General features: G+C 52.3%; 2 protein-coding genes across 3 annotated transcripts; one reads left to right on the plus strand and one right to left on the minus strand.

The window, feature by feature from the left end:
• Positions 1–42: 42 nt before the first annotated feature.
• On the minus strand, positions 43–15,230 carry FAF2 (Fas associated factor family member 2). Its single transcript, XM_039559443.1, has 11 exons — positions 14,489–15,230; positions 8,531–8,599; positions 7,976–8,110; positions 7,204–7,280; positions 5,918–6,056; positions 4,534–4,619; positions 4,362–4,453; positions 2,771–2,948; positions 1,726–1,897; positions 1,403–1,546; positions 43–862 (listed from the first exon to the last, which is right to left on the minus strand). Exons 1-11 carry the CDS (start codon positions 14,549–14,551, stop codon positions 680–682), a joined length of 1,338 nt encoding a protein of 445 aa, XP_039415377.1. The 5' UTR covers positions 14,552–15,230; the 3' UTR covers positions 43–679.
• A 121-nt stretch (positions 15,231–15,351) lies between these two features.
• CLTB (clathrin light chain B) lies at positions 15,352–21,844 on the plus strand. Of its 2 annotated transcripts, XM_039559445.1 has the most exons (6): positions 15,352–15,621; positions 17,186–17,229; positions 18,360–18,477; positions 18,768–18,879; positions 19,260–19,313; positions 19,806–21,844. In XM_039559445.1, the coding sequence occupies exons 1-6, from the start codon at positions 15,438–15,440 to the stop codon at positions 19,975–19,977; spliced, it is 684 nt and encodes a 227-aa protein (XP_039415379.1). In that variant the 5' UTR covers positions 15,352–15,437; the 3' UTR covers positions 19,978–21,844. The 2 variants fall into 2 exon arrangements, with proteins under 2 accessions (XP_039415379.1, XP_039415380.1); XM_039559446.1 differs by lacking the exon at positions 19,260–19,313 and having other exon boundaries at positions 15,353–15,621.
• Positions 21,845–22,936: the final 1,092 nt, after the last annotated feature.

The following is a 22,936-nucleotide window of genomic DNA, read 5'->3' on the forward strand; positions in this document are numbered from 1 at the left end:
CCTCCCTCCCTGGGGCACGGGCAGAAAGCATCAGCACAGACATGCTAGAGGCAGAGTTTATTACACTACGCAGGCTAAGAACCCCTGGGCAAGACCCCACACGGGTAAGAATCGAACCAGCTCTTTATCAAAAAGTTAATACTATAGTCAACCCCAGTCTCCTTTGGTCATTACAAAGCAAGAGAAATATTAAAAGAACAGTATTTATACACAGAGGGAAGCTGAAGAGAGTCTGTCCAGCCCTTTCCCCCCACCCCACTCCCAGCACGTTCCGGTGCTCGGTCTTGTGTCTCTCAGGAGCAGCAGAGTATCAAATCTTCACGAGATGTTGGGTTGTTGGGGTTTTATTATTATCGTCATCAATAAAAGCAATAATTACCAAGAGCTGCCATTCCTGTTCCTCCCCAGGGAGGGCAGGGGGGGCAACACCAGCTCGCCCCTGTGTGCCCCCCCAGTGCAGGGGATGGCCGTGCGCACGCGTCCTCTCGCCAGCGCACGCACGCAGCACAGCTGGCACAGGCCATGTGGTCTCTGATCCCTCGTTTGTATGCAGTCTTTTAAAAAAAATATTGTATTATAATAATAATATGAATTTCTCTTTCCGTTTTGTGTCTTCTGGAAAAAAACCAAAACAAAACAAAACAACAAAACAAACAAAAAACAAAACCAAAAAGAAATGTCAATCGTCCGTGAGGTCCTGCACAAAGAGGACTTCCGTGTGGCTGAGTCCGGCCTCCTGCAGCGTGGGGGGGTTGGGCCACTCCTCTGTAGGGAGGCAGGGCAGGACACGGCGAGGGAAGTTGGCCTCAATCTGGAACTTCTCAGGGCTTTCTTTCAAGGAGAACAGGAAGTCGTGGATCACCTGGGAATGAAGCACAGGAATAACTGCCAGCTGGGGGAGCAGTGACACAGCCAGAGCGAATCCCTGGCCTCTCGAGGGGGAAGGTTACCAAATTTGCACCATCACTGCACTATAGACCTGAGACAGCCATTTCCTTGGCACACATGAAACTGGGCTTGGCACAGAGCACTTGCTGAGTCCAGACACTGTTTGTGCCTCTTCCTACGCCTTTATTTCTCAGGGAGCAATGGAACTGTAAAATGTTAAGGGTTGGAAGGGACGTTAAAGATCATCTAGTCCCACACCCTGCCCTGCCATGGGCGTAGACACCTTCCAGCTTTTCAGGAGTTAAAAAAGCTTCTTCCATTTTCTCCCCTCTTCTAAGCTGGTGGGAGCAGGCCCCACAGCACTCTCCTTACTGAGCAGCAGCTCTGCCTGGCAAGGCTCTCAGCAAACGTCACCATTTAGCAAAGTCCAAGGGAAATAAAGCTTTGCTGAGCCACCTGCAAGTCTCTTCATCCCCTTGCTCTGGAAGGCCCCTCAGCTCTGCCCCAAGCTCACCGTCAGTGACTGTGTGAAGTGGAATCGCCGCTCCACTCTGGAATCATTAGGCAGCTTGAAAATGATCTTGACGCTCTCCGGGTCGTCAGGATGTGGCTCTGGAGGGAGGCATTCCGACTTCCGTTCCTTCTCCTCCTGCAGTGTCTGCAAGGCAAGGGGGGAGCAGGAGCAATGGCTTTGCTCTGAGCTGACCTTTGTGCCTGTCCCTGCAGCACAGCTGCTCCCAGAGCCTCGAAGGATGCTCAAAGGCCCAAGCAAGACAAGCAATTCCTACAGCAGGCCACAGGACACTGCAGCCTCTCCTGCTACCCCTCTGCTCTCACCTGCCGCCGTCTCTCCTCTGCCAGTTTTTGCTGCTGCACTTCCTCCTCCTTCTTCTTCTTCCTCTCCCGTTCCTCCTTCTTCTTGCGCTCTTTTTCCTGGTCTGCACGCAAGGATGCCAGATATGCCTCGTCCTGCTGCTGCCTCAGGACTTGGGTTTGGTTCCTCTCTTCCCTGCAAATGTGAGTGGGAAGTGGTCAGGGCTAACAGGCCCTAAAGTGAGGGGGTGGCAGGCTGAGGGCAGACCCAAGGACAGCCTCCAACTCATTAGAGCACACAGCAGGTAATGCCTTGGGGTACCACAAGCTCCCAAAAGGCCAAGCCAGGTCCTCACAGTCCCCCACACACAAACTGCTCCCCAAGGGTGGTGAAACTGAACTTAAAAGGCTTCTGAGCTCCTGCAGCTTGACAGAGCTGACAGACAGCACAAAAACAGTGCCCAGGATTCCTGCCTCATATCTGAAAATCTTCCTGGTTTTATCTCCTTTAGGTAATCCCTTTCAGAACACATTTCAGAAACCAAAACATATTACTGAGGGAAGAGGAGGGAAAAACAGAAGATCAGAAGGTGAGATCCTGTTTTGGACACAACCTGTACATCCCCATAAGAGTCACCAGGAACTTGTGAGGCCCCACCAGAAAAGCAGACAGAGCTCAGCACAACCAGGGCAGCTGCATGCACTCACCAACTGGCTGTGGACACCAGCTCTCCTGCCTGCAATGCCTTTGCTCCCACTGGCTACTGTCCAAGCTTTCCCTGCAAAGCTCCAGCATGCCAAGGGTGTGCTTCAGTTGCAGAGAACAGAGTACTCACACCCACCTCTCAGTGGTGGGATTGTGTGTGCAACACATCTGGCTCCCTGGCTATAGGGTGGCCTGAATTTATGGACTGATGATCCCCCTGGGAAGAGGAGAGCCCGTGGGCTGTGTTACAGAACAGAAGGTGCTGAGCTGTGTGCCTACACACGGTGTCTGGAGGGAGGAAGGGGACAGAGCAGAGCCTGCCTCGACAAGGTCTGTGTTACTGGAGCTCTGGTCCCACCCTACCTTTCCAGGCGCTCGGACACCAGGTATGTCTGGTTGGCATCCATGATAAACATCAGCTGGTTGATGAGGTCATCAGCCTGGATGAGGCCTTCCAGCCGCCCAACCACGGTCATCCTGCGGTCCTTGAGCATGATCACAGCCAGGAACGGGTACGTGTTCTCCCGCAGAGCCTGGGACACTGGAACAGGGACAAACGTCACTGCCCCGTCCTGAAGGGCCACCAAGGGGTACAGCACAAATGCTTCCCATCACTGAGGGCCAAGGAAAGCACCTTCCCCAGACATTCTCTCTTCCAAGGCAGAAAAGGCCTCAGGCTCCATTTTGAAAATTAAACCCTATAAGTTAGCAAAGGGAGAAAAAGGCTTTGGAGCAGAGAGACCGATGGGAAAAAAACAGCTTTGAAGCAACCAAAAAAGGCCCTTTAACTCAAGCAGGAAGGAAGTAAATGGCTCTGAATGTCCATTCAAAATGGGACAAAGCCATGGGTTTAAACTGCAGGAAGAGAAACACGGGACAAGCACATGGAAACACTTGCTCAGGTGACTAGGGATGGTTGGACTCTGGAACAAACTGTCATGGGGGAGATGGTAATATGTCCATGTTGAACATTTCTGAACAAATTTTGGTTGGTTTTGCTGGACGCAGGCTCTGAAGCCAGGAATGGAGCAGATTAGGGGCTTAAGTTACTTGTCATATATGGCTGCTGATCCCCTCCTTAAAACACACGTGGTGCATCATGCAACTTGGAGCCATTGTCACCAGTGGAGCCCTCCAAACAAAATCAGAGCAGCTCAAGGATTAAATGGAAGGCCACAACCCCTTCCAGCTCTGCTTTCCAGGCTGTGACTCCAAAGCATTGCAGCAATGAAACAAGAATAAGTCAAAGACTGTCTCCTCACAGAGCTGTTCTCTCAAGTTGTTGGTAACTGGGAGCAGAACTATGGAGCCAAGACTGACCCAAATTCAGCATTTTCCTGACCATGAAACAGAACTGGAAGTTGAAAGAAATGGTGGAAAGAACATGGGAGGCATGAACAGAACTTTAGGAAAAGGCTCCACTTGCAGCAAAACCTTACCAAAATGCTATCAGGTCAGGTATCAACAGCTCTCAATGACTTGTGGGCTTTTGAGGAGACACAGAGACTGGGTGTGGATTAAGATGACCGTCTCAGAAAAGAAAAGAATGTACCTAACAAGTCCTTCCTGGCCTCAGGCATCACAGGAGCCAGTGTTAAGGACACATCTAGTAGGATACTTGTTTCTGCACTCAGTTTATCCCCAGCATATACCCACCAACTCCCACTGACAAGGCACTGAAAGCAGCCTGAATGCCCACAGCAATGAGCACAGAACTAAGACTGCTGAGAAACACAGAACAGCAGAGGTGAAGGTCAGAATGCATTTCCCTGGCAGCCAAACCTTTCGAGATATCCCAGGAAACCAATACATGTACTCCCCCATGCAATCCTGAAATTTCTTGTCTACTTGCACTAAATACAACAGTGTTCCACATGTGTAAATTTGTCAAAGAGCATCTGGCTCGTTCCAGAGACAGGAGGGGACACGTAAAGCCCAGGCAGGACACACTCACCTCTGTATCCCTCTGGTTTATTGGTTGAGCAAGCCCAGAAGAGCATTCTAGTGTTGATGAGGGTGATGACCTCAGGTGCACACAGTGTATTGCTGAGGGATGAGAAGAGACCATGTGAGGGAAGCTGCATTTCAAGTGCAAAGACAACTTTTTGGGAAACTCTCCTACCTACCGGCAGAACTCATCTGTGTCTTGGTGGTCATCTCCATGAAGATAAACCAACAGGAAGCGCAGCTCCCGCTTGGCATCATTCAGTGCCTTGGCATAAGAACAGAGGAGGTAAAGTTACAGGGTCTCTGGGCAAGGGGAAAGCAGCACCCACAAGGCTTGTGCGACCCAGGCCATTATTCTGCCACTAGAGTGGTTCTAGTGAAGCAGCAGTGGAGGATGAACCTGTCAGACCTAAATAAGCCTTTATTTAAGAGGGCTACAATGGTGTTCTTTCATATCCTTTCAGGATGCGGCTTTGGAGAACACTGAACTCAGAGTGAAACCGAGTAGGCAATGACATGGATTGGCACCCCAGCTGCTTGCCAGACTCAGCTGGCAGTGAAAAAACTCCTTCACCCCTTGGACTCCCAGCAGCCAAGGCTGAGCTTTCCACTCCAGCCTGTACAGGACACAATCTTCAGGTCACACCAAATGAAAATGCTATTAAAACAGGTAATAAATAATGCTGCAGGCCCCCCAAAAACCAGACAACAAAGAAAAAAATCCCTCCTTTTCCACATCTACAGTGTCTGGATTCCACCCACCCAAGAGCATTTTTAACAAGACCACAGGGTAAGTGCACAATATGCTCCCTGTTTTACTGGCACCACATTTTGGTAGCCTAACCATTCCAGGATTATTTAAGTTTGGATTCCACGAATGACAGAGGAGCCTAAAAGAGCTGCAGAGGCGGTGAGCTCCATCACTGTGCAGTGTGGAGCAGACAGGGACTCGACACTTTTTTCCCAGGCATTTGGGAAGCAGTGCTGATCCAACTGTCTGATGGGATGCACTGCAGGAGACCCCCTCCCTTGGCCAGGCTGAGAGAAGCTGTGGAAGAGGCAGTGTCCATGCGGACATCCCTCTTCTACAGAGAGCCCCCTCAGATTTGATATATGGAACACTCACCTCCCAGAATTTCTTAGGGGCTCCCTCTCAATTTTGAGGCCCTGCACTGTTGTGAAGTTGCATTGTGATACAAGCCCAGGGAGTTAATCCCAATTTGGTGAACAGAAGGACAGACTCTGGCACAGCACACCAGTTTATAAAAACAAAGGCAGGATTACAAAGAAAAGCTGTTGGCTACAGAGTCACACAGACGGTCGAGGAACAGCCAGAGCAGCTTTGCTTTCCAACTTTGCAGGCTTGGCAAATCATCAAGCCTGGCAGACACTGGTTTCCCAATACATTTATTCACTAGCTCTCCATTACCCTGTTAAGAGAGTTTGGGGACAAACGCTGGGCTTGTAGATGAAAAGTAGTTTTGCCAGGTAGGCCCTGATACCATGTGGCAATATCCCCTCTCTCCACCTCCCAGGATCTATGCACCAACACGTGACACTGACCTGGCTGTAAGTTCCCTGGTAGAAGACAGGGTGTGTCCTCCCATATTTTTCCTCAAACATATGAATAAACGAAATAATGTCACCCACTGGGTCAGTGACCCGACTACGAGGATCAGGGCGTATAAAACGCAGAGCAAACCTAGGAAGGAAGCAAAGGACACTGGAAATTCAGCTCACTGACTTCCTGAAGAACAGGTTTTCTTTCTCACAGACAGTCACTGGGATTCATAAAGAGGAAAAAAGTCACAGCTGAGACCCTTGAACATTTATAATCTGAACCTAAACTGACACCTGCTCCAAACTGATACCACTGCCAAAGAACCAACCCCCCATCAAGTATCATCTCATGCCAGGCATCAGTAAGGATCCGAATTCTGTGTGATTAAATAGTTTCAGCTTCCTCTGAAGCATCAGGCACAAGCCACACCAAAAATTGGAGGTTTGAGGAATTTAGTCAAAGATAGACTGTTAAAAGCCACACAGTTTTGTCCAGATAACTTTGAAAACTGTATTTCTGCTAATCCAGAACTAACGATTCCAATGTACAAAGAGCTGCAGAAAGTGAACATTACACTAGGAGTCCTATGAAACTGTCATTCCTCTGAGGCTGAAGGAGGTCCACTGCAAGCCAGATATCAGTGTTGCTTAGTTCTACTGATGCACAGAAGATACACTGAATTTTGGAAATGCCTTTAATGGGGAAAAAAAGTAATACAACAGGGAAAACTGCCAAACCAGTGCAGATGGCAAGACTGCTGGCTATTTACCACCCTTACCATTCCCTTTTTCCTCTATCAGTGCTGTAAGGAGACAAGAATTAGTGCTTTGGGGCAGTAAAGGGAGAAGAGGCAACAGACACCAAAGGGAATAAAGCAGAGGTGTTTACAGTCTGGGTTTTGCCAAGTAACATCCAGGAATTAGGGCAGGTTAACCTGCAGCCCAGCCCAACGGGACACAATTCTGATGTTTGTCCAAGAACACCAAACAGTTGGACACTGTTTTGCAACCCCTTTGTGTGGCACTCAGACTGTAAAGCTGCGTGGACTTAGAGCTCCAATTAAACACTTCACTTATGGAGCTGCAAGGTGCTCTTTTCTCTATAGTAAGATTTATTTCTTACTAAACAGCATAGGAACTTTACAAGGCTACAAATAACGCCAGTTAAAGAAACAAATGGAAAATCTGCCATGAGGCTTAAAGACGTAAGTGACAGAGATCCAGCCAAATCTGAGCTAGTGTGTTCCCTGATGCAGTCAATAAGTGAGTCAGCACAAACAAGGACTTACCTAAATATATCAAGTAACGTGTAATAGGTAAATCGGAATGGAAGCATTATGAAGTAGTAACCCCATCCTAACAAGCCCTGCAATTACAAATAAGGAATTAGAACAGTCTCTACCCCTGCTACAGCAAAGTGTCCACCAACACCATGCACCCAGGCACACGTGGAGTATCAGTGCTCCAACCACAAGAAAAAAAGCCTCAGTGATAGTTCCTGGCTTCAGACATGTCAAATCAAACGTGACCAATGTGGTTCACTCATAATTCACTGTGACACATCTGGAAACTGGTCTCACTGACTATTCAAACAGCAATGCTTTTGCTCTGTGCTAATTTTCTTAGCTATACAAAGACATTAACAGAACCAAGCCTTACAGGTGCTTGTGCAAATTCATTTGTGAAACACTAATGAAAGTAATTGATACTGTATTCTAGTTAATACAGATTTAAGGGGGGGCTCTAAAAAGAAAACATCATCACTGCCACATGGAGGGGACAGTCCTTTGTTCCAATTCAACTGATCAAAAAACTTTACTACACCAGAGCAAGACAGCCTATGACAAAAAAAATGCCCTCATACTGTGAATCACACCATGAAGAAAATCTCCACAGCAGCAACAAAACCAGAAGGAATAGCTCTACATTTTGTTTTCGTAAGATAAAGTATTTAGAAGGGAGATAACAGCATGCAAAGAAAACAATTTCTTTCCCTGCTTGCAGATTCTGTGTTCATAGTCAGCCAAGAAGCAGGACAAAATCCACTGTAAGATAACTTGCCCTTGGCTGTGGCCTTGAGACAACGTAGCTGTAGATCCTGTGGTCAGCTGTATTGACCTGCAACGGCCGCAGTGGAGGAGGATTAAAGACACTTGGGACACCCTCTTGCTCATTCAGTCGGTCCTGCACAGCTGCCTTTGACACAAGAAAGAGCAAAGGGAGGTTTCAGGCATTCATGGTTTTTATACTTCGGACACTGACAGTGGGTATTACTTGTCCACAGCCCTGGAGCACTGGATACGCACAATTCCTGACAAACAGCAACCACCAGTGCTCTTTTCCATGTGGAAAGCCTTCTCCATGGCAGCGAGCACACAGGCTCTACAGGAGGCCACACCATGTGCCAGTCAAAGGATTGTTCACAGCCATAATGACTCTGCTGTGTTTGGCTGAAACCAGCTCTCCAGACGTGTGGAGATACAGCTCTAAAGAGCTACTTGGGTAAATCAAGGGGTGGACAGCTTAATCTTACTGGTAGGGCCCCCCCCCTCCCACAGAGGGCTGCATTTAAGCCAGGTACGTGGAAACTGCTACAAATCTCATTTTCAGTGGTACCTCTATGTTCCAGTTGTGCTGCTCCAGCGTGTGGCGACATTGGTCCATGGACTCTATGCCAGTCAAGTCCTAAAGGACAATAAAAGCAGATGAGTGCCAGGAAGTGTTGCATTTTTACTGTTCTTTACAACAAATGAGCACATGATGGGATTTACCACAACACATTACCGCAATGCCTATTTTTTAAGTGCCCTCCTCTGAGTTTAAGAGCAAAGCGACCTGAGCCAACCCAAATCCATAAACACACAGGAGGCCTCAAACAGGCCTTTGCACTCTTCCAGCATCAGCCAACTCTCAGTGTGCCCACGGTCTGCCACTACAACAGCACTCAGCACAGTCAAGGGTTTAACACAATACTGCCCACAGGCTTCACTCTGAAAAGATGTGCTGGGCCGATGCCCTCATACATCACCTCGAACTCAAAATACAGACGAAGCATTTCTGAAAATTCAAGATGACTGTTACTCCACTCACTGCGAGCATAAACAGAAACTAAAACCAAAATGAGCCAGACTTTACTGAAGGTGATGTTTTCAGCATCACAGGGGAAGTAAAAAAAGTATAGTAAACAGTGTAGTAAAAAAAGCAGGAACAGTTCAACACAGGGCCCAAAACAGAAAATAGTCCAAACACACTGGCAAACCTCAAAGCCACTGGGCGTATTTTAACCCCGTGCCAATCAGCATTTCCGCACAGGAGATCAAACAATTGTGTCTGTTATTACAGGAAGCCACATCAATACCTCCCAAACAGAGACAAGCATTTGCTGAAGGGAACATCCCTGTCACTGTGCCACAGAAACATCTCTCCCCACTGCACTTGCTTTATGGTCTGAGCAGACATTTTCCTTGCTTCCTTGAAAAGCCCCTGCCACACTGACAGGCTGACCATTTAGGAATGCAGTGAATTGCTTTTTTTACTGGAGAAGGATGGTGCATCTATTCCCGTCCCTGCCCCCATTCATACATTCCACATGCCATTTCCACCCGAGCAACAAACACTGTGGACAAATGCCCTATTCAATCTCTGGGCTTGCTTCAAACTTTTGAGCATTTCTTGGCTTCCTCCTCATGAAGTCTCCAGATCACCAACTTCTCTCCAATCTATTGGGCAAAAATCATTGTTTCTTTCTGCTGCACAGAACCAATCAGACTGTTTAAAGCATTGTGACTGCAGAAGCTCAGAAAAAAAGCACTTCAAGTCGCTGTTCAGTGGTGCATAAATATTTATTAAAAAGTAAATCTGCAGCAAGCCTTGCAAGGGAACACTGCAGAACTGGATTTCATAGAAGAAATGAAGCTCAGTGAACTCAGCTGTTGCTGCTAGAATACCTTTGATTATCACTCAGTTTCATCATTTAAGGTTTTAGTTTAGCTATCTTTCTTTAAAGATGTGCTTCACAGAGTAAAATTTAGGTTTTGTATTCTGACTTTATTTTTTATTTATTTTGCATTCTGACTTTATTTTTTTAACCTGAATTCCTACAGCAGGCACTTGTCTTTTTAGAAGGACAGCATAAAAGGCACTGCAATCTACGCAATTAATTGACAGTGGAGTCACAATGTGTTTATTCCAAAGCCTTGAAAGACTTCTGATCACCATCCCTCAACACCCTGGAAATTCTGCTGGTGTTTACAAAGTTTACAAGATTCAGAAACTCATTTACACCTTTGTCTCTAAATGCCTGGATTATCTGTGAGCACTAAGAACATCACTGAGCATTCCCTCCTTTTTAAATTATGCAAAATGCTTCTGCAGCTATAGATCAGAAAGCAGCAGAACTATCAACAAGCATTTAATGAGCACTGAATCACTGCAGCATTTGCAAGGCCTCCTGAGCTCCAGAGACACCAGAGCCAGCCAACTTCACCCCTCCTGACCACCATCACAGTGACAGGCAGCTCTAGTCACTTCTCAGTCTTCTACACGAGGTCTCCAGGGAGGTGAATTTCCTTTCTTTTTTCCTTTAGCATCTTCATTCAGCTGCTCTCAACTCAAACCAGAAGAGACAAAACCACTCCAAGCAGCACAGTGCCAAGCGCTCCCACCACTCGTCTGATCAGTGAGGCTGCACTTTATTAAACATTGCAGGGAAAAAAAACTGCCTGTGCAAAGGCAGCTTTTAAAACTCAACACCTTGTTGGCTGTTACTCTGATGTGCTCCACCGGACACACCACAGCTCCAAGATGTTCTGGGAGACACACTAGGGTTCAGAATGACCCATGCCCGATGTAAGGAATGGCAGGACCACAGTTCAACTGCCACTTCAGACAACTCTTGCTGGCAAACACAGACACTGGTCATTATCATCCCCATGACATTCCTATGGCTGCTGCTTCACCAAATCACGCAAACAGATCAGAAACTTGAAATACCACATCATTTCCACTGCCCCCCCTCACAGCATTTCTGGTGAACCTTGTTCAGCTGCAAACTGTTAAGCATGTGGCAAATGAGCACATTCTTTGTATCATCAGGACTAAGAGAATAACCAGCATCTTCAAACCTTGCTGCTTGGATCCTACTCAGGTCTCTTATTAGCTGCCTTTAAGAGCAGTATCTTACAGACATAGTAAGTAGTTAAAGTTAGCTCAATTAAACCAGCACTCTCAAACCTTCAAATAAATCCAAGCTCAGCACAGTGGCTAATATTTCAAAAACAAAATACTGAAGTCCACAAATGCCAGGAAAATTCAATACCGCCTTCTCAACCACCACACAAAGCAAGAGGGTTATTGTAAAGCATAATGAAGATTTTGCTGGAGGTAATTATTTGTATCTCTCACCTTTAAGACTGCTCGGAATCATCTCAATATTGAAGTAGTGGAAAGGACAATTCCATGCTTCAAAAGCAGAAGAAATACCCCTGAGTGGACAAAGGTTGTAAACCAGACTTGCGAAACTGTTGCCTCTGCAGATACGCTCCGATGTTGAAACACAGCATGAGACATGCAAATCCACAGGACTAACTGGCACTGCTCTTACTTCCCAACCCACTGCCAAATTCCAGAGAATTATGTTTCCAAGGGTAAAGAACATCTGAGTTCTAACTGGAAAAAAGCCTCAAGAGTTTCTCATTGCATATTACAGCAAATACCTTTCTGAGGGTTTTGATCGATATACTGAGTGGGAAACACACCTGCAGTTTCATGTTTCCTCCTTCCCCTAAATCAGAGCCATATCCAGCCCTGAGCATTGTGTTTTCCCCAGCTGAAGTCAGAGATGGTATCGTAAGCGCCAACTCTTTTGCAAATAACACTCCATTACTCTACATTAGCATATTACAATATCAGACATCAGCCCAAGTGTAATGGGCACAGATCAATAACCAGATCTACAAAGGCTGCTCTGCTGTTTCTTCCATCTCCCAAATGAATCATATCTCCACTTTCCTAAACTGTTCACATCAAACTTCTCCCTCCAAATGTCAGGACAGCAAGATCTTGACAGATGAAAAATTTAGATGCTTTTACTCCCTTACATTATTAGCCAGTTCTCTGGCAGTAAATGGCAGGCTGAAAGCAAAGAGGTTTTGTTGCTCTCATTTCAAGTTTATCCCAGTTCTCTCTACTGTTTTTTTTTCCCCTTCACTAACCTGCCCCAGCATGGTGCAGACAGCTGCCCTGTTCCAGCCCTGCCCACAAGAAGAAAGCTGCTGGTTTCAGCATTCTGCCAGCAAAGCTTTTTGTATGAGCACTACAGAACCCACCAAACAAACAGCAGTGGAATTAATGCAGAGCAGGCACTAACACAAAACTGTGCCAAACAGCTCGGGCCAGGACAGGACAGCACATTCACCTCTGCCTGGAAAGGTGCACTTTCCAGCAGAAGTAGGATAAACAGTTTAGGGCAATAGCATCTTCACCCCAAACAGCTATTTGCTGGGTGAATAGCAGTGCTTGCTCAATGCTTCCCTCTGGCTCTCTATTTAACTGAGAGCCTTCTACTGCTCCTTACCTCATCTTTGTCACCCTGCCTTCTTTCCTAGTCTGCTCTCCTGCTCTATTCACACTGCAGTGGGATAGGACCTTCTGTGGAAGTGCAATGCTCTGTCGCCATGGAATGTTGTACAGCCTACTTATGGTGGCACATCACAAAGTGTGAAGTTATCCTTGAAAACACTGAAGTGTTCCCTGCAAAGTCAGCAGGATCCCTGAAGGCTTTCCAAGATGACTTGTAGCAGTGTTTCGTAGCAATGTACAAATTATTTTAATGAGACTTAGCCAATCTCTCCAAACACCAAATTCTTCTTATTGGAGTCCAAGAAAAAAATCTCTTCCAGGTAGACTGATTTAGTTTCAAGGAAGCAGCAGGACTCACACCTGAAGCCCTTCTCAACTAGGTGTGACATATCAGAGGAGAAGAAATCACCAGTGGGGTCTGTCATTAGCCCTGGAGAAAGCTGATACAACATACCCCAGGAGACAGAAGAGTGAGGATTCTGGCTGGTATCCAAGCCTTCTGGCCCACAGCTTTCACATCTGGCTCTGCACAGCAGCGGCCTCCTAACTGAAAAAATGTCTCCCCTTTATAGCCTGAGGAGTGTTTCCCTGTGTCTCAAACCAGGGAACCTGGACTAAAGCATGAATCCTCCCTTCTGCCTTCCTTCTCATTCCCCGCCAGCCCTCTGCCCATGACAACACCAGGTAGCATTGGGAAACAGGATTCTTTCATTTCATGCCCACAGTGGTTTGGAAATAGCAGCAGGGGCAGTGGTGAGAGCAGCTGGTCCCATCTGTCCAGACCAAGCAGATGAGCAAGAACCAGGAACTCTCACAGCAAGAGAACGGGACCTTCTGCACATCTACACGTGCAAAACCCTCACCTGCTCACCAGGCAGTACAGGGACAGCAATGGCTAACAATGGTTAACACTGCCCTGTGCCCTTTGTCTGTATTTGACTGCTCACACAGCTCAATTTGCAGTACATTTAGAGGGGACATCTGCAAAGCCAGTTTCCTCATAGGACCAGCCATGGGAAAACAGTCAGCACCTTAATTAAGTCAAGTGGCTGTAAATCAGGTACAGGCTTGGGAAGTCAATGTGTGGAATGATGAACACCTGTGCTGTCTCACCTGGGGAAGGCAGGGCCAAATGCCTCTGGAGTCCCTTTAAACCCATGGTTACATCACACCAAAATTCCAAAGTACAGTCTTAAAAAAATTAATGTAAAGCAAGAAAAGCAGACAAGACTCTTAAAAGTAATCACTGTATTTGTAAAAGAACTGCAATCCAAGGGACACCACATGATGTCCTACAGCTCAGAAACAAACCCAAGACACCTGAATGTAATTTTCATTGCTCAGCACACTTAATTACTCATCACGGAGCAACCCTAAGTATTTCAGCTGCCCAGCACTGTTTTCTCCCTAATAAACCACATCTTCAGATTGTGTTTATGATTATTCATCTGCTACACAGCCCGAGGCCTCGCAAACCAAAAGTTAAGCGACCCTGCCTGTGTTGTGAAGCAGACACAGATTAGATCATTACATTCTCCAGTGGCGTTACCCAATCGTGAGGGGCAGGAACCACGTTCCACAGAAACCCACTGGGTAACTCTCCTTCGGTGCCAGGAAAGGCTCTCCAGCTACGGCAAGGAAAAATTTCAGACTAATTAAAATGGCCAGGACTTACCAAGGAGTTTTTCCTGCACGGAGTTTACTCAGCAGTCACCTCTCACCACCCCAGTTAGCGACGACAGAACACCGCCCCGATAAATTACTCGGGGCACGGAAGTGACACTCACCCCGGCCAGGACTGGGACCACAGGTGTCTCTCCTCTCACCGTCGCCTCAGGCCCAGCCCGACACCCGGCTCCAAGACGGGCCTACCCGGCTCTGTGAGCCCCGTACCCCGACAGCGCGGGCGGGGCGGGCCCAGCTCAGCCCCTTCCGTGCCCATGCACCGCCTCCCCCGCTCCCGCCGGCCGGCACGGGCCCCCCGGGAACTGGCACCTGGAACTGCAGCAGCTTCTCGGTCTGTTCCGCCGTCAGCTCCCGTTCCTCAGGCGCCGCCATTTTGCCGCCGCCTCTGACCCGCCGCTCCGTCACTCTCCGGAAGTGACGTTACCCGCGCCTACTTCCACCCCGGCCCCGCGCGGCGTGGCCAATGGCTGTTTATCGGCCAGCGCCGGAACTGCTGGGCCGCATTCCGGACAAAACCGAAGTGCTCTAGGGCCTGTCCGGAAATGCCCGAATCCCATCGGCGGCGGTGGCCGCTCTTGGGCGTCCCCGGCGGGCGCACGTAAAGTTCCGAAGTGTGCCGAGCACCGCTCGCGTGTTCCCGGCGGACGCACGAGGAGTTCCGAAACGTGCCAAGGGCTGCTCGGGTGTTACCGGAGCAGGCCGGGGTTGGGGGGGCAGCCTGTGGCTGTCGGAGCGGGCCCGGAGCCCAAGGCGGGGGGCTATGAGCCGGAGACCCCCGGGAGCTGGTTGTGTTCCCGTCACCGCCGGGGCTGCCGGACACCCAGTGGGTCCTGCCCGGGCACCTCTGGTCCCGCTGGCTGGGTCCTGCCCGCTACCTCCGGTCCCGCCGGGTGGGTCCTGCCCGGCACCCCTCGTCCCGCTGGGCCGCCCGTGCGCCGGGCCCAAGATGGCGGCGGCCGCTAAGATGGAGGAGGCTGTGAGGGGCCCCCGCTCCCACCCGCAGCTACGAGCGCCCGCCTGAGGGGTCGGCGCGGCGGGACCGCGGTCAGTCGAGCCCCGGGGGAGGCAGCCGGGCAGCCCCGGTTCCCCGTGCCCGCTGCGGCTGGCGGGGAGGCGGGGCGGGCCCGCCCCGGTGCTGATGTCAGCGCGGCTGCCCCGCCCGCCGCCGCAGTGACAGCGGCAGCTCCGCCCGGGCGCAGTCGGGCCCAGCCCAGCGGAGCCGCGCAGCCGGACCGGGAGCGGCGCGGGCGGGCCGGTCATGGCCGACGACTTCGGCTTCTTTTCCTCATCTGAGGGCGCCGGCGCCGAGGAGGACCCGGCCGCCGCCTTTCTGGCCCAGCAGGAGAGCGAGATCGCTGGCATCGAGAACGATGAGGGCTTTGGGCCGACCGACGGCGAGGCGGCCGCCGCCCCGGGCGGGCAGGGGGCCCCACCGGAACAGGGTGAGCATGGCCGCGGGAGCCGCTCGGCTGCGCTCCCGCTGGGCACGGGCGGGCTGCCGACCTCGTGGGGTAACAGAGGGCTGTGCCCTCTTCTGCCCCGAAGGCAGGGAAGGGTCCTCTGGGCCGCATCCACGCGGGGCTGGGGTCCCCGGGGGATGTACAGCATCCCCGGTGGGTGATGGGGTCTGTGCTGCACCTCATGGGCCGGTGGCGGGGTGACCCTGTGGGCCAGGCTGGCATCGCAGCAAGGGCTGTGTGGGCCTGTGCTTGGGCCCAAAGGGATTCTCGAACCTCGGGGATCTGGGCTGAATCCTGAGCTGGGATGTGCCAGCCATGGGGCGATTTCTCCCCCTTGTGCTCAGGCTGGGTGTTCCGGGTTGGATGGACTCCCGATTCCATGTTTCAGTGCTCCCAGCTATGGCAGTGTAAAAGGCATCCAGGCGGCACTGAGGAGCAATGACAGCCTTGTCACTGTCCGCACAGACAGGAGTGCCCTTTGGGATGCAAAATGGAAGACATTGCCATTGGGAACATTGTGGTCGCAGGCCCTGCAGGTAGAATGTGCTAATTCTGATCTCTTGCCTCCAGTCTGCAGGGGCTCTGGCGTCTGCTCTCTGCATAGACATAGGGGCACTGTTGCCACAGGACTCTGACTCCTTCCCATAACCCAGCCCCACAAGGTCTCCTCATACTGCCTGTAGAGCAGTGGTTTCACAGCTCTGCACATAGGGCCATGGAGGCAGTTCTGGGCCTGGAGAGGTGTTGACAGCCACAGTGATAAATGCAGTCAGACAGGCTGGAGCTGGGTGTAGTCATGGGGGTGATCACCTTGGGGACAGTGCTTGCCTGAGCTGCACTGTGTCTGTGCCTGCAACTGTCTGGCCAGGAGAATCCCTGTGGTCACTGGGGAAAGCTCAGGGCCTGGAGTGTGACTCCTTCAAAGCCTCTTTTCTCCTGACAGTAAAAAGCCCCCTGCCTGTGCTGGCTTTGCGACCCTGGTGTGCAGCTCTCTGGGGTTGTGGGGGCAGATGGGTGCCTCGTTTCCAACCCTGACCTTGCAGCTCATCCTAGGTGAGCTCCCAAGGACCTTGGCCTGTGGGCATGCCCTCCTGTCCTGGTGGAGCACAAGGAGTGTTTCCATCAGCCATGTCCCTGGAGAGTTGCCTCAGCACTTGGCCGGCAGCTCTTGGATCAGCCACGTCCATCGGCAGCCTCTGCATGTTGGGGTTGGTCAGATTGTCTTTCTACAGTCAGAGCAGCAGCCTGTGTCGGTCTTGTTCTGGAACAGAGTCCCTAATCTTCAGATAAAATAAAACACCAGTGAAAACACCATAAAGACGTAAATGCCTGCAGAGGTTTGTGTGGGAGAGTGAGAGGTGCTCGCTGAATCCCACCAAGGACAGGACGCTGTGGGGGTGTTGTGGATGGGTGTGCTGTGCTGAAAAAGGCACTGACAAACTCCCAGGAACTGATTTGATGTAGTTTCATGAGCACCAGCCCTTCAGGGATCACCTGCAGCTGCCATAGTTGTGTTTTTCCTTCTCTCTTCCTTTTTCTCGAGCAGGTTTCCAGAATGGAGGAGCCACTGTCAATGGAGATGTCTTTCAGGTAAAAGCTCAGCCTTTTGCTGGCCCAGGGCTGCTAAGGGAGATTGGGTGGGTGTGGGGCCAGCATTCTGCTGCTCTGCCCCCAGCATTGACTGGAGTTTGCTGTCCAGCTGCAGAACAGCTACGGTGGTCCTGGAAAGGTCTGGGTCTCCTGCGGGAGTCCTGGCTGCTCCATTCTCTTTGAAGAGAAGATGTGTCCCACCTGCCATGACCTGCCCCACATCTGTTTGCAGGTGGCTTGTGCCATGAAGGAGTGCCTGGGCCCTAAGAGCAGGTGACAAATCGTCCATTCCCCATGGAAGCCCCCTCTCTCCAGCCTGGGTAGCTTCTGGAGGCCTCTGGGGCAGGCAGGAACATCTCTTGGCAGAGGCCAGAGCCAGGATAGGGCTGCTATGGGACTGGCATCTCCTATGAAAACCACTTGTCCCGTGGCCAGGGGCATTTTGGGGGGACCCACCTGGGTCTCAGATCCCTTTGGGAGCCTGAAGCCCAGCTCTGCTGTCAGCAGTGCCAGTGTCTGACAAACCCTTCACCCCACTTGGTGCCCAGCAGTGGGGCATATGGACTGCCCATACCTGGTTTACAGGATGATAATTGCACCAGTAATGGGGCAGACTTAATTAGATTGAGGATCGTGGAAGAAAGCCGTAATCCCATTGCTGAGCTTGGTGTCAGACTGGGCATCTGGCCAGTGGAAGGTGTTAGGGGAGGTGCTGGGCCTGGTGGGGCCATGTGGGCACCTCAGCTCAGAAGCGAGGGAAGCATCTTAGTCCCGGGGCTCCCTGGGCCCCAGTGAGGGCCTGGGAATCCCTGGGAGCAGTTCCAAGGCCAGTGTCTGTCCTGTGCAGTGGGGCTGCTCAGAGGGTGCAACAGCTGCAGTGGCAGCGAGCAGCAAGTCAAGGAGGGAAATGCTGGGAAGGCTTTAGGTGACAGGGCCTGAGGCTGGGACAGAGCTTAAGCAGCACTTTGAGAATGCTGTCCCACGTGTCCCAAGCTGTCACCCTTCCTATCTCCTATCTTGGCTTGTCAGTGCTGGGAATGTGGAATCCTGACTGCTGCCAGCCCTTGGCGGTGGCTGAGCTGGGCTGTTGGAAACGCTGGTGCTGATGGCAAGGTGCTCATGTCCTGCAGGAGTCCAACGGCCCCACGGATGCCTACGCAGCCATAGCCAAGGCTGACCGGCTGACCCAGGAACCCGAGAGCATCCGCAAGTGGAGGGAGGAGCAGAAGAAGCGCCTGGAGGAGCTGGGTGAGACCCAAGGCCACGTGTGGCCCCCCTGTGCTTGTGGCACCCTGTGACATGGCAGTCAGGGCCCTTGGGGTCCCTCACTTCTTGGTGACCCTGCTGCATCCCAGGGAGCTGTCTCGTGCCCCTGCCAAAGATCTGCTATCCTTGGGGCAGTGGTGCATTTTGGCCAGTATTGGTGGGGACTGGGGACAGGTCTGGGGGGCTGCAGCTGTCCTGCCTGCCCAGGGGCTGCCCAGCACACCCAGCGGGTACCAGTGTGGCTGATGGGCTCTGTCTCACTCGGGCCTTAGATGCGGCATCGAAGGTGACTGAGCAGGAATGGCGTGAGAAGGCCAAGAAGGACCTGGAAGAGTGGAACCTGCGTCAGAATGAGCAGATGGAGAAGAACCGAGCAAACAACAGGTATATTGGGGTCAGCAGGGCCAAGAGGACTGTCTTCCTTCCTGGGATGTTTGGGGGCCTCTTTCCCCACAGTGGGGCCCAGCCCTGCAGGGACAGAGCCTTGCCAAGCAAGGGGAGAGAGCCCAAGTCTTGGAGTGGCTCCAGTGGCTGTGCAGAGCCGCCCTGGCTGGAACCACACTGGGATCACCATGGGATCTTGGTGCCTCCTGCCCCTGTGTGGGGCTTGCAGGGGGGGCAGGGTTGGGCTCCAGGTTCTCCTGGTGTGCTGTAGTGTGTGGGTTACACTCTTTGGGAGGACTAACCCCCTCTGTTCTCTCTTTCTAACCCTTTGCCTGCCTGTCGCTCCGCTCCGCTCTCTCTCTCTCTGTGCCCGGGGCTAGGATCGCTGACAAAGCCTTTTACCAGCAGCCGGACGCCGATGTCATTGGCTACGTGTATGTGCCTCTTACAGACCATATCCTGCCCCACAGGCTCTGGGGTCCTGGCCCCAGCACTGCCTGCCCAGCCAAGGGAGGGGGGGATGCTGGGAGGTCCCGGGCTCTGGTGAGGTACCAGAGGGAGGATGATGCAGATGAGCGTTTCCAAATGGTGGAGTTTTAGGAGATGAGTGGAGCTCCTGGAGATGCCGCTGTGGGAGCTGGTTGAAGATGCAAAGCCGTGGGCTCTTCTGCCTTTTTGGGGATTGCTCTGCGGGGTGGAGAAGTCTTGAGAGCAGGCGGACACCCCAGCACCCCTGGATGAATGATGTTTTGGGTGACTGCAGCCAAAGGCAGGCTTGAGCATTGCGTGTCTCTGGATCCCAGAGAGCACTGATCTCATCAGCTGGAGTAAAGGGACAGGAAGCAGGGACACAGGGGTTTTTAAGACAGAAGGAAGAGTCTCCTTGGAAAGGGCTCTGCCAGTGACAACCCTCAATGTCTCTGCAGGGCCTCGGAGGAAGCATTCCTGAAGGAGTCCAAGGAGGAGACCCCAGGCTCTGAGTGGGAGAAGGTGGCCCAGCTGTGTGATTTCAACCCCAAGAGCAGCAAGCAGAGCAAGGATGTCTCTCGGATGCGCTCGGTGCTCATCTCCCTCAAACAGACGCCCCTGTCCCGTTAGCTGTGCCTGGCGCAGCCGGGAGCACAGCGGGCATGGCTGGGCTTGCTGAGCTGGGCGGCTTCAGGGGCCGGCCCAGGAAGGGCCTCCCGCTGCCTGCTCCCTGATCTGCGCCTCGGCTGTGCTCGAGTCACTGGTTGTATAACTCTCCCCATGGTTTTCCTTTGCTTAAAAGGTGCATTGGTCTCTTTTTACACTTATTTATAAATCACTGTGGCATTTCCCCGGGAAGCGGCACTGGGTGGCAGAGCTGAGTTAGTGGGGAAGCCCCAGCCCAGGCTCTTCAGGAGGTTGTCTTTGAGAGCCTGGCTGAGTGAGCAGAGAATATCCCATCCTGTGTTCCCCACTTCAGCCCTGTGCTGGGAATAAACCTCCCTGCAGCTGTCCTGGCAACCCATACCCAGGCCTCAGTCCTAGCCCTGAGGCAGGGATCCCAGTGGGACCCCAGACTGTTGTCTGACTTTCCCATGGGATTTAGAGCAGAGCTGGAGCAGGGCTGGGAGGGTAGAGAAACAGCCCTGGCTCAGCTCCACACTGCTGGGTCCTGCAGGGAGCATGGTTGCAGCATGACACTGCCAGACTGGCAGGGACTGACGAATGTGAGTACAGGTGCCCAAGTTGGGCCTGGACTGCTAGCAGCTGCCCCAAGCCCATCAGAACTCTGCCCAGCCTGGCTATGCACCCCAAAAAGGTGGTGGGGCTCCAGTGTCCATGTCCCATCCATCCTGCAGTGCTGGCAGCACAGTGGTGTGGGTCACTGGGAAGGGACTATGGCAGGAGTGTGCAGGATGTTTCTTGTCCTTCCCCCATGAACACCATAGTTGGGAATGTGGGATGCCAGGCTTTGGGGGACCCTTGGCTTTGCTCTGCTCCTTCCCTTGCTACTAGAATGGGAGATGGTGGCTGTTGCATGGAAGAAGGTAGGAAGGTCCTGCTGCTGTGGGGCTGGTCAAGCACCCCAGCTTCCTAACCCAGGGGCCCATAGCAGGGTTGGGCAGAGTTCTGGTGCTGGGGCTTGTACTGTCCCTGAGAACCACCTGCACATCTGTCTGCAGCTGCTCTGCCCCCCCTGGATTTGCCCACCTAAGGCAGTGTGGGGAGATGCCTCAGTCCTGCTCCCTGCTCGAACTTTCTCTCCTCTGCTTGGCAGGGATGGCACCAGCCCTGGGAATCTGCCCAACTCTCGGTTAGCAGGAGAGGGACAGCCTCTAGCTGGTGCCCTGGGTCTGGCCTGCTGGGGGCTTGGGAAGGGCTTGCAGCAGCTGGGGGGACATAGAGCAGAGCCCACAAAACATTCACTTGAGCCCCTTTGCAGAGCCCTGCTCAGCTGGAAATCAAGTGTGCAGAGCTCTCCTGCCCTGCAGCTGTGGCTCCAGGGTAAGAATGTTACCTGCCCTGCTGCTGCAGCTGTGGGGGGTGCCTGGGCACCCATGGCTCTGGGGCATGATCTTACCAGTGGGCTGAGAAGGGAAACGGGTGTGTAGGGAATCACTCGGTGGTGTGTGTTGGGACTGTGCCCCCTGCCCATAGGGCTGATCGTTCCTGCCCGGCCCCCCTGAGCTCCAGCATGCGTAGGCAGCTCTGCTGTGCTGCAGGACACCTGGGGCCTTGGCTGCCTGCCTCAGAATTTAATTGCAAAGCAGCAGGAAGTGCCCCAGGCTGCTTCTGGGGGGCAGTTGCCCTCCCTGTTCTCTGTCCCTCCAGCCCCTGCAAGCATCTGGGCCCCTGGGTCCCTCAGCTGCCATGTGCTCTCTGTCAGGCTGGGGCAGCTCTCGGGGAGCCATGCCCACAGCTGTTCTACATCCCCTTGGCTTTGGTATCTGTGACTGTCCAAATTACCTGTTAAAATAAACCAACATCTCCAATCGTACAGGGCACTGTCGTCTTTCTGCATTAGGGAGACACACTGTGTTTAGGAGAACCCACAGCCATGAAGCCTCCTGTGGAAAGGATGGGACTGGAGGAGAAACATCCTGCTGGAAAAAATAGGCGTGAAGGGAAGGCTGGAGGGTTTGTGCTCAGATGGGGCCAAAGCAGTGGCAGCAGGAGCTGGGCCTTGGCTCTGTCCCCAAGGAACCGCAAGCTCCAGCTTGTCCAAACAGGCTGAGCTGCTCCCCTGTCCACTGCGCCCTTCTCCAGCTGCCAAGGGGCTGTGCTCATGGATCTGCCCACCTGCTGCTCCTCACACCCCTGCTCCAAGCTGGCTGGGCTGGAAGTGCCAGTGAGGCAGCCAAAAGCAGTTTCCTGTGGGAAGGATGTCCTGTGCAGGCAGCCGGAGAGGGAAGACAGGCAGGGCCCTGGGGTCCCCAGTGCTGAGGTGGAGCTCACTCTGCTCAGCAGTGGCATTGGCCTGTTGCCCACCCTCATGGCTGAGGTCAGCTCTGGTGAGCAAGAGCCTTCCTCCTCTCCTTGCCAAGGCTGACAGCACAATTCCCTGGACAGGACAAACCATGTGCTTGTTTGCAGATAGAGGGTTCACCCCCCAGCCCATCTGCACAAAGGCTCAGGGCAGTCAGGGCACAGGACACCAACTCACAGAACAACACCTGGAAACAGCCCAGGCTGCTCAGTGAGGTGTTTCAGCACAGGCAGAGGTGTCTGTGCCCCTTCCCCTGCAGGTACGAGCTGCTGAAGCCACCGTGCAATGACCAGAGACTGTGGCCCCATGTCCTCCCAGCTCTATGGGCCTGGCATGGGAGAGTGAAACCTCGTGGATCAACAAACCCCTTGGTGTGATTCAGAGCCAGCAGTGGGACCATGTTTGTCAGGACACAGGCAGTGCAGGTCCCTCTGGGAAGAAGGCATTGCTGACTCCCCAGCAAGAACAGCTGAAACAGCAGCACATCCCAGAGAACACAGCCAGACCCCATTTTGGAAATGCAAGTTCCCAGCTTGCTTTCACAGGGAGTTTCATGTCTTGTGGCCTGCTTGCATCACCACAGCTTCAAGACAGCCATGCCCA

The sequence above is a fragment of the Corvus cornix genome, chromosome 13 (genome assembly GCF_000738735.6).
Source record: "Corvus cornix cornix isolate S_Up_H32 chromosome 13, ASM73873v5, whole genome shotgun sequence".
NCBI classification, from domain to species: domain Eukaryota; kingdom Metazoa; phylum Chordata; class Aves; order Passeriformes; family Corvidae; genus Corvus; species Corvus cornix.

Excerpts from the sequence above, each read along its gene's own strand:
- FAF2 (XM_039559443.1), bottom strand. The coding sequence starts at position 14,551 with ATGGCGGCGCCTGAGGAACGGGAGCTGACGGCGGAACAGACCGAGAAG. Across the intron at positions 1,898-2,770 it reads GTGTCCGAGCGCCTGGAAAG|GGAAGAGAGGAACCAAACCC; the intron begins GTAGGGTGGGAC and ends TCACATTTGCAG. Across the intron at positions 863-1,402 it reads ACTTCACACAGTCACTGACG|GTGATCCACGACTTCCTGTT; the intron begins GTGAGCTTGGGG and ends CTTCATTCCCAG.
- CLTB (XM_039559445.1), top strand. The coding sequence starts at position 15,438 with ATGGCCGACGACTTCGGCTTCTTTTCCTCATCTGAGGGCGCCGGCGCC. Across the intron at positions 18,880-19,259 it reads AAGAACCGAGCAAACAACAG|GATCGCTGACAAAGCCTTTT; the intron begins GTATATTGGGGT and ends GCCCGGGGCTAG. Across the intron at positions 19,314-19,805 it reads GCCGATGTCATTGGCTACGT|GGCCTCGGAGGAAGCATTCC; the intron begins GTATGTGCCTCT and ends ATGTCTCTGCAG.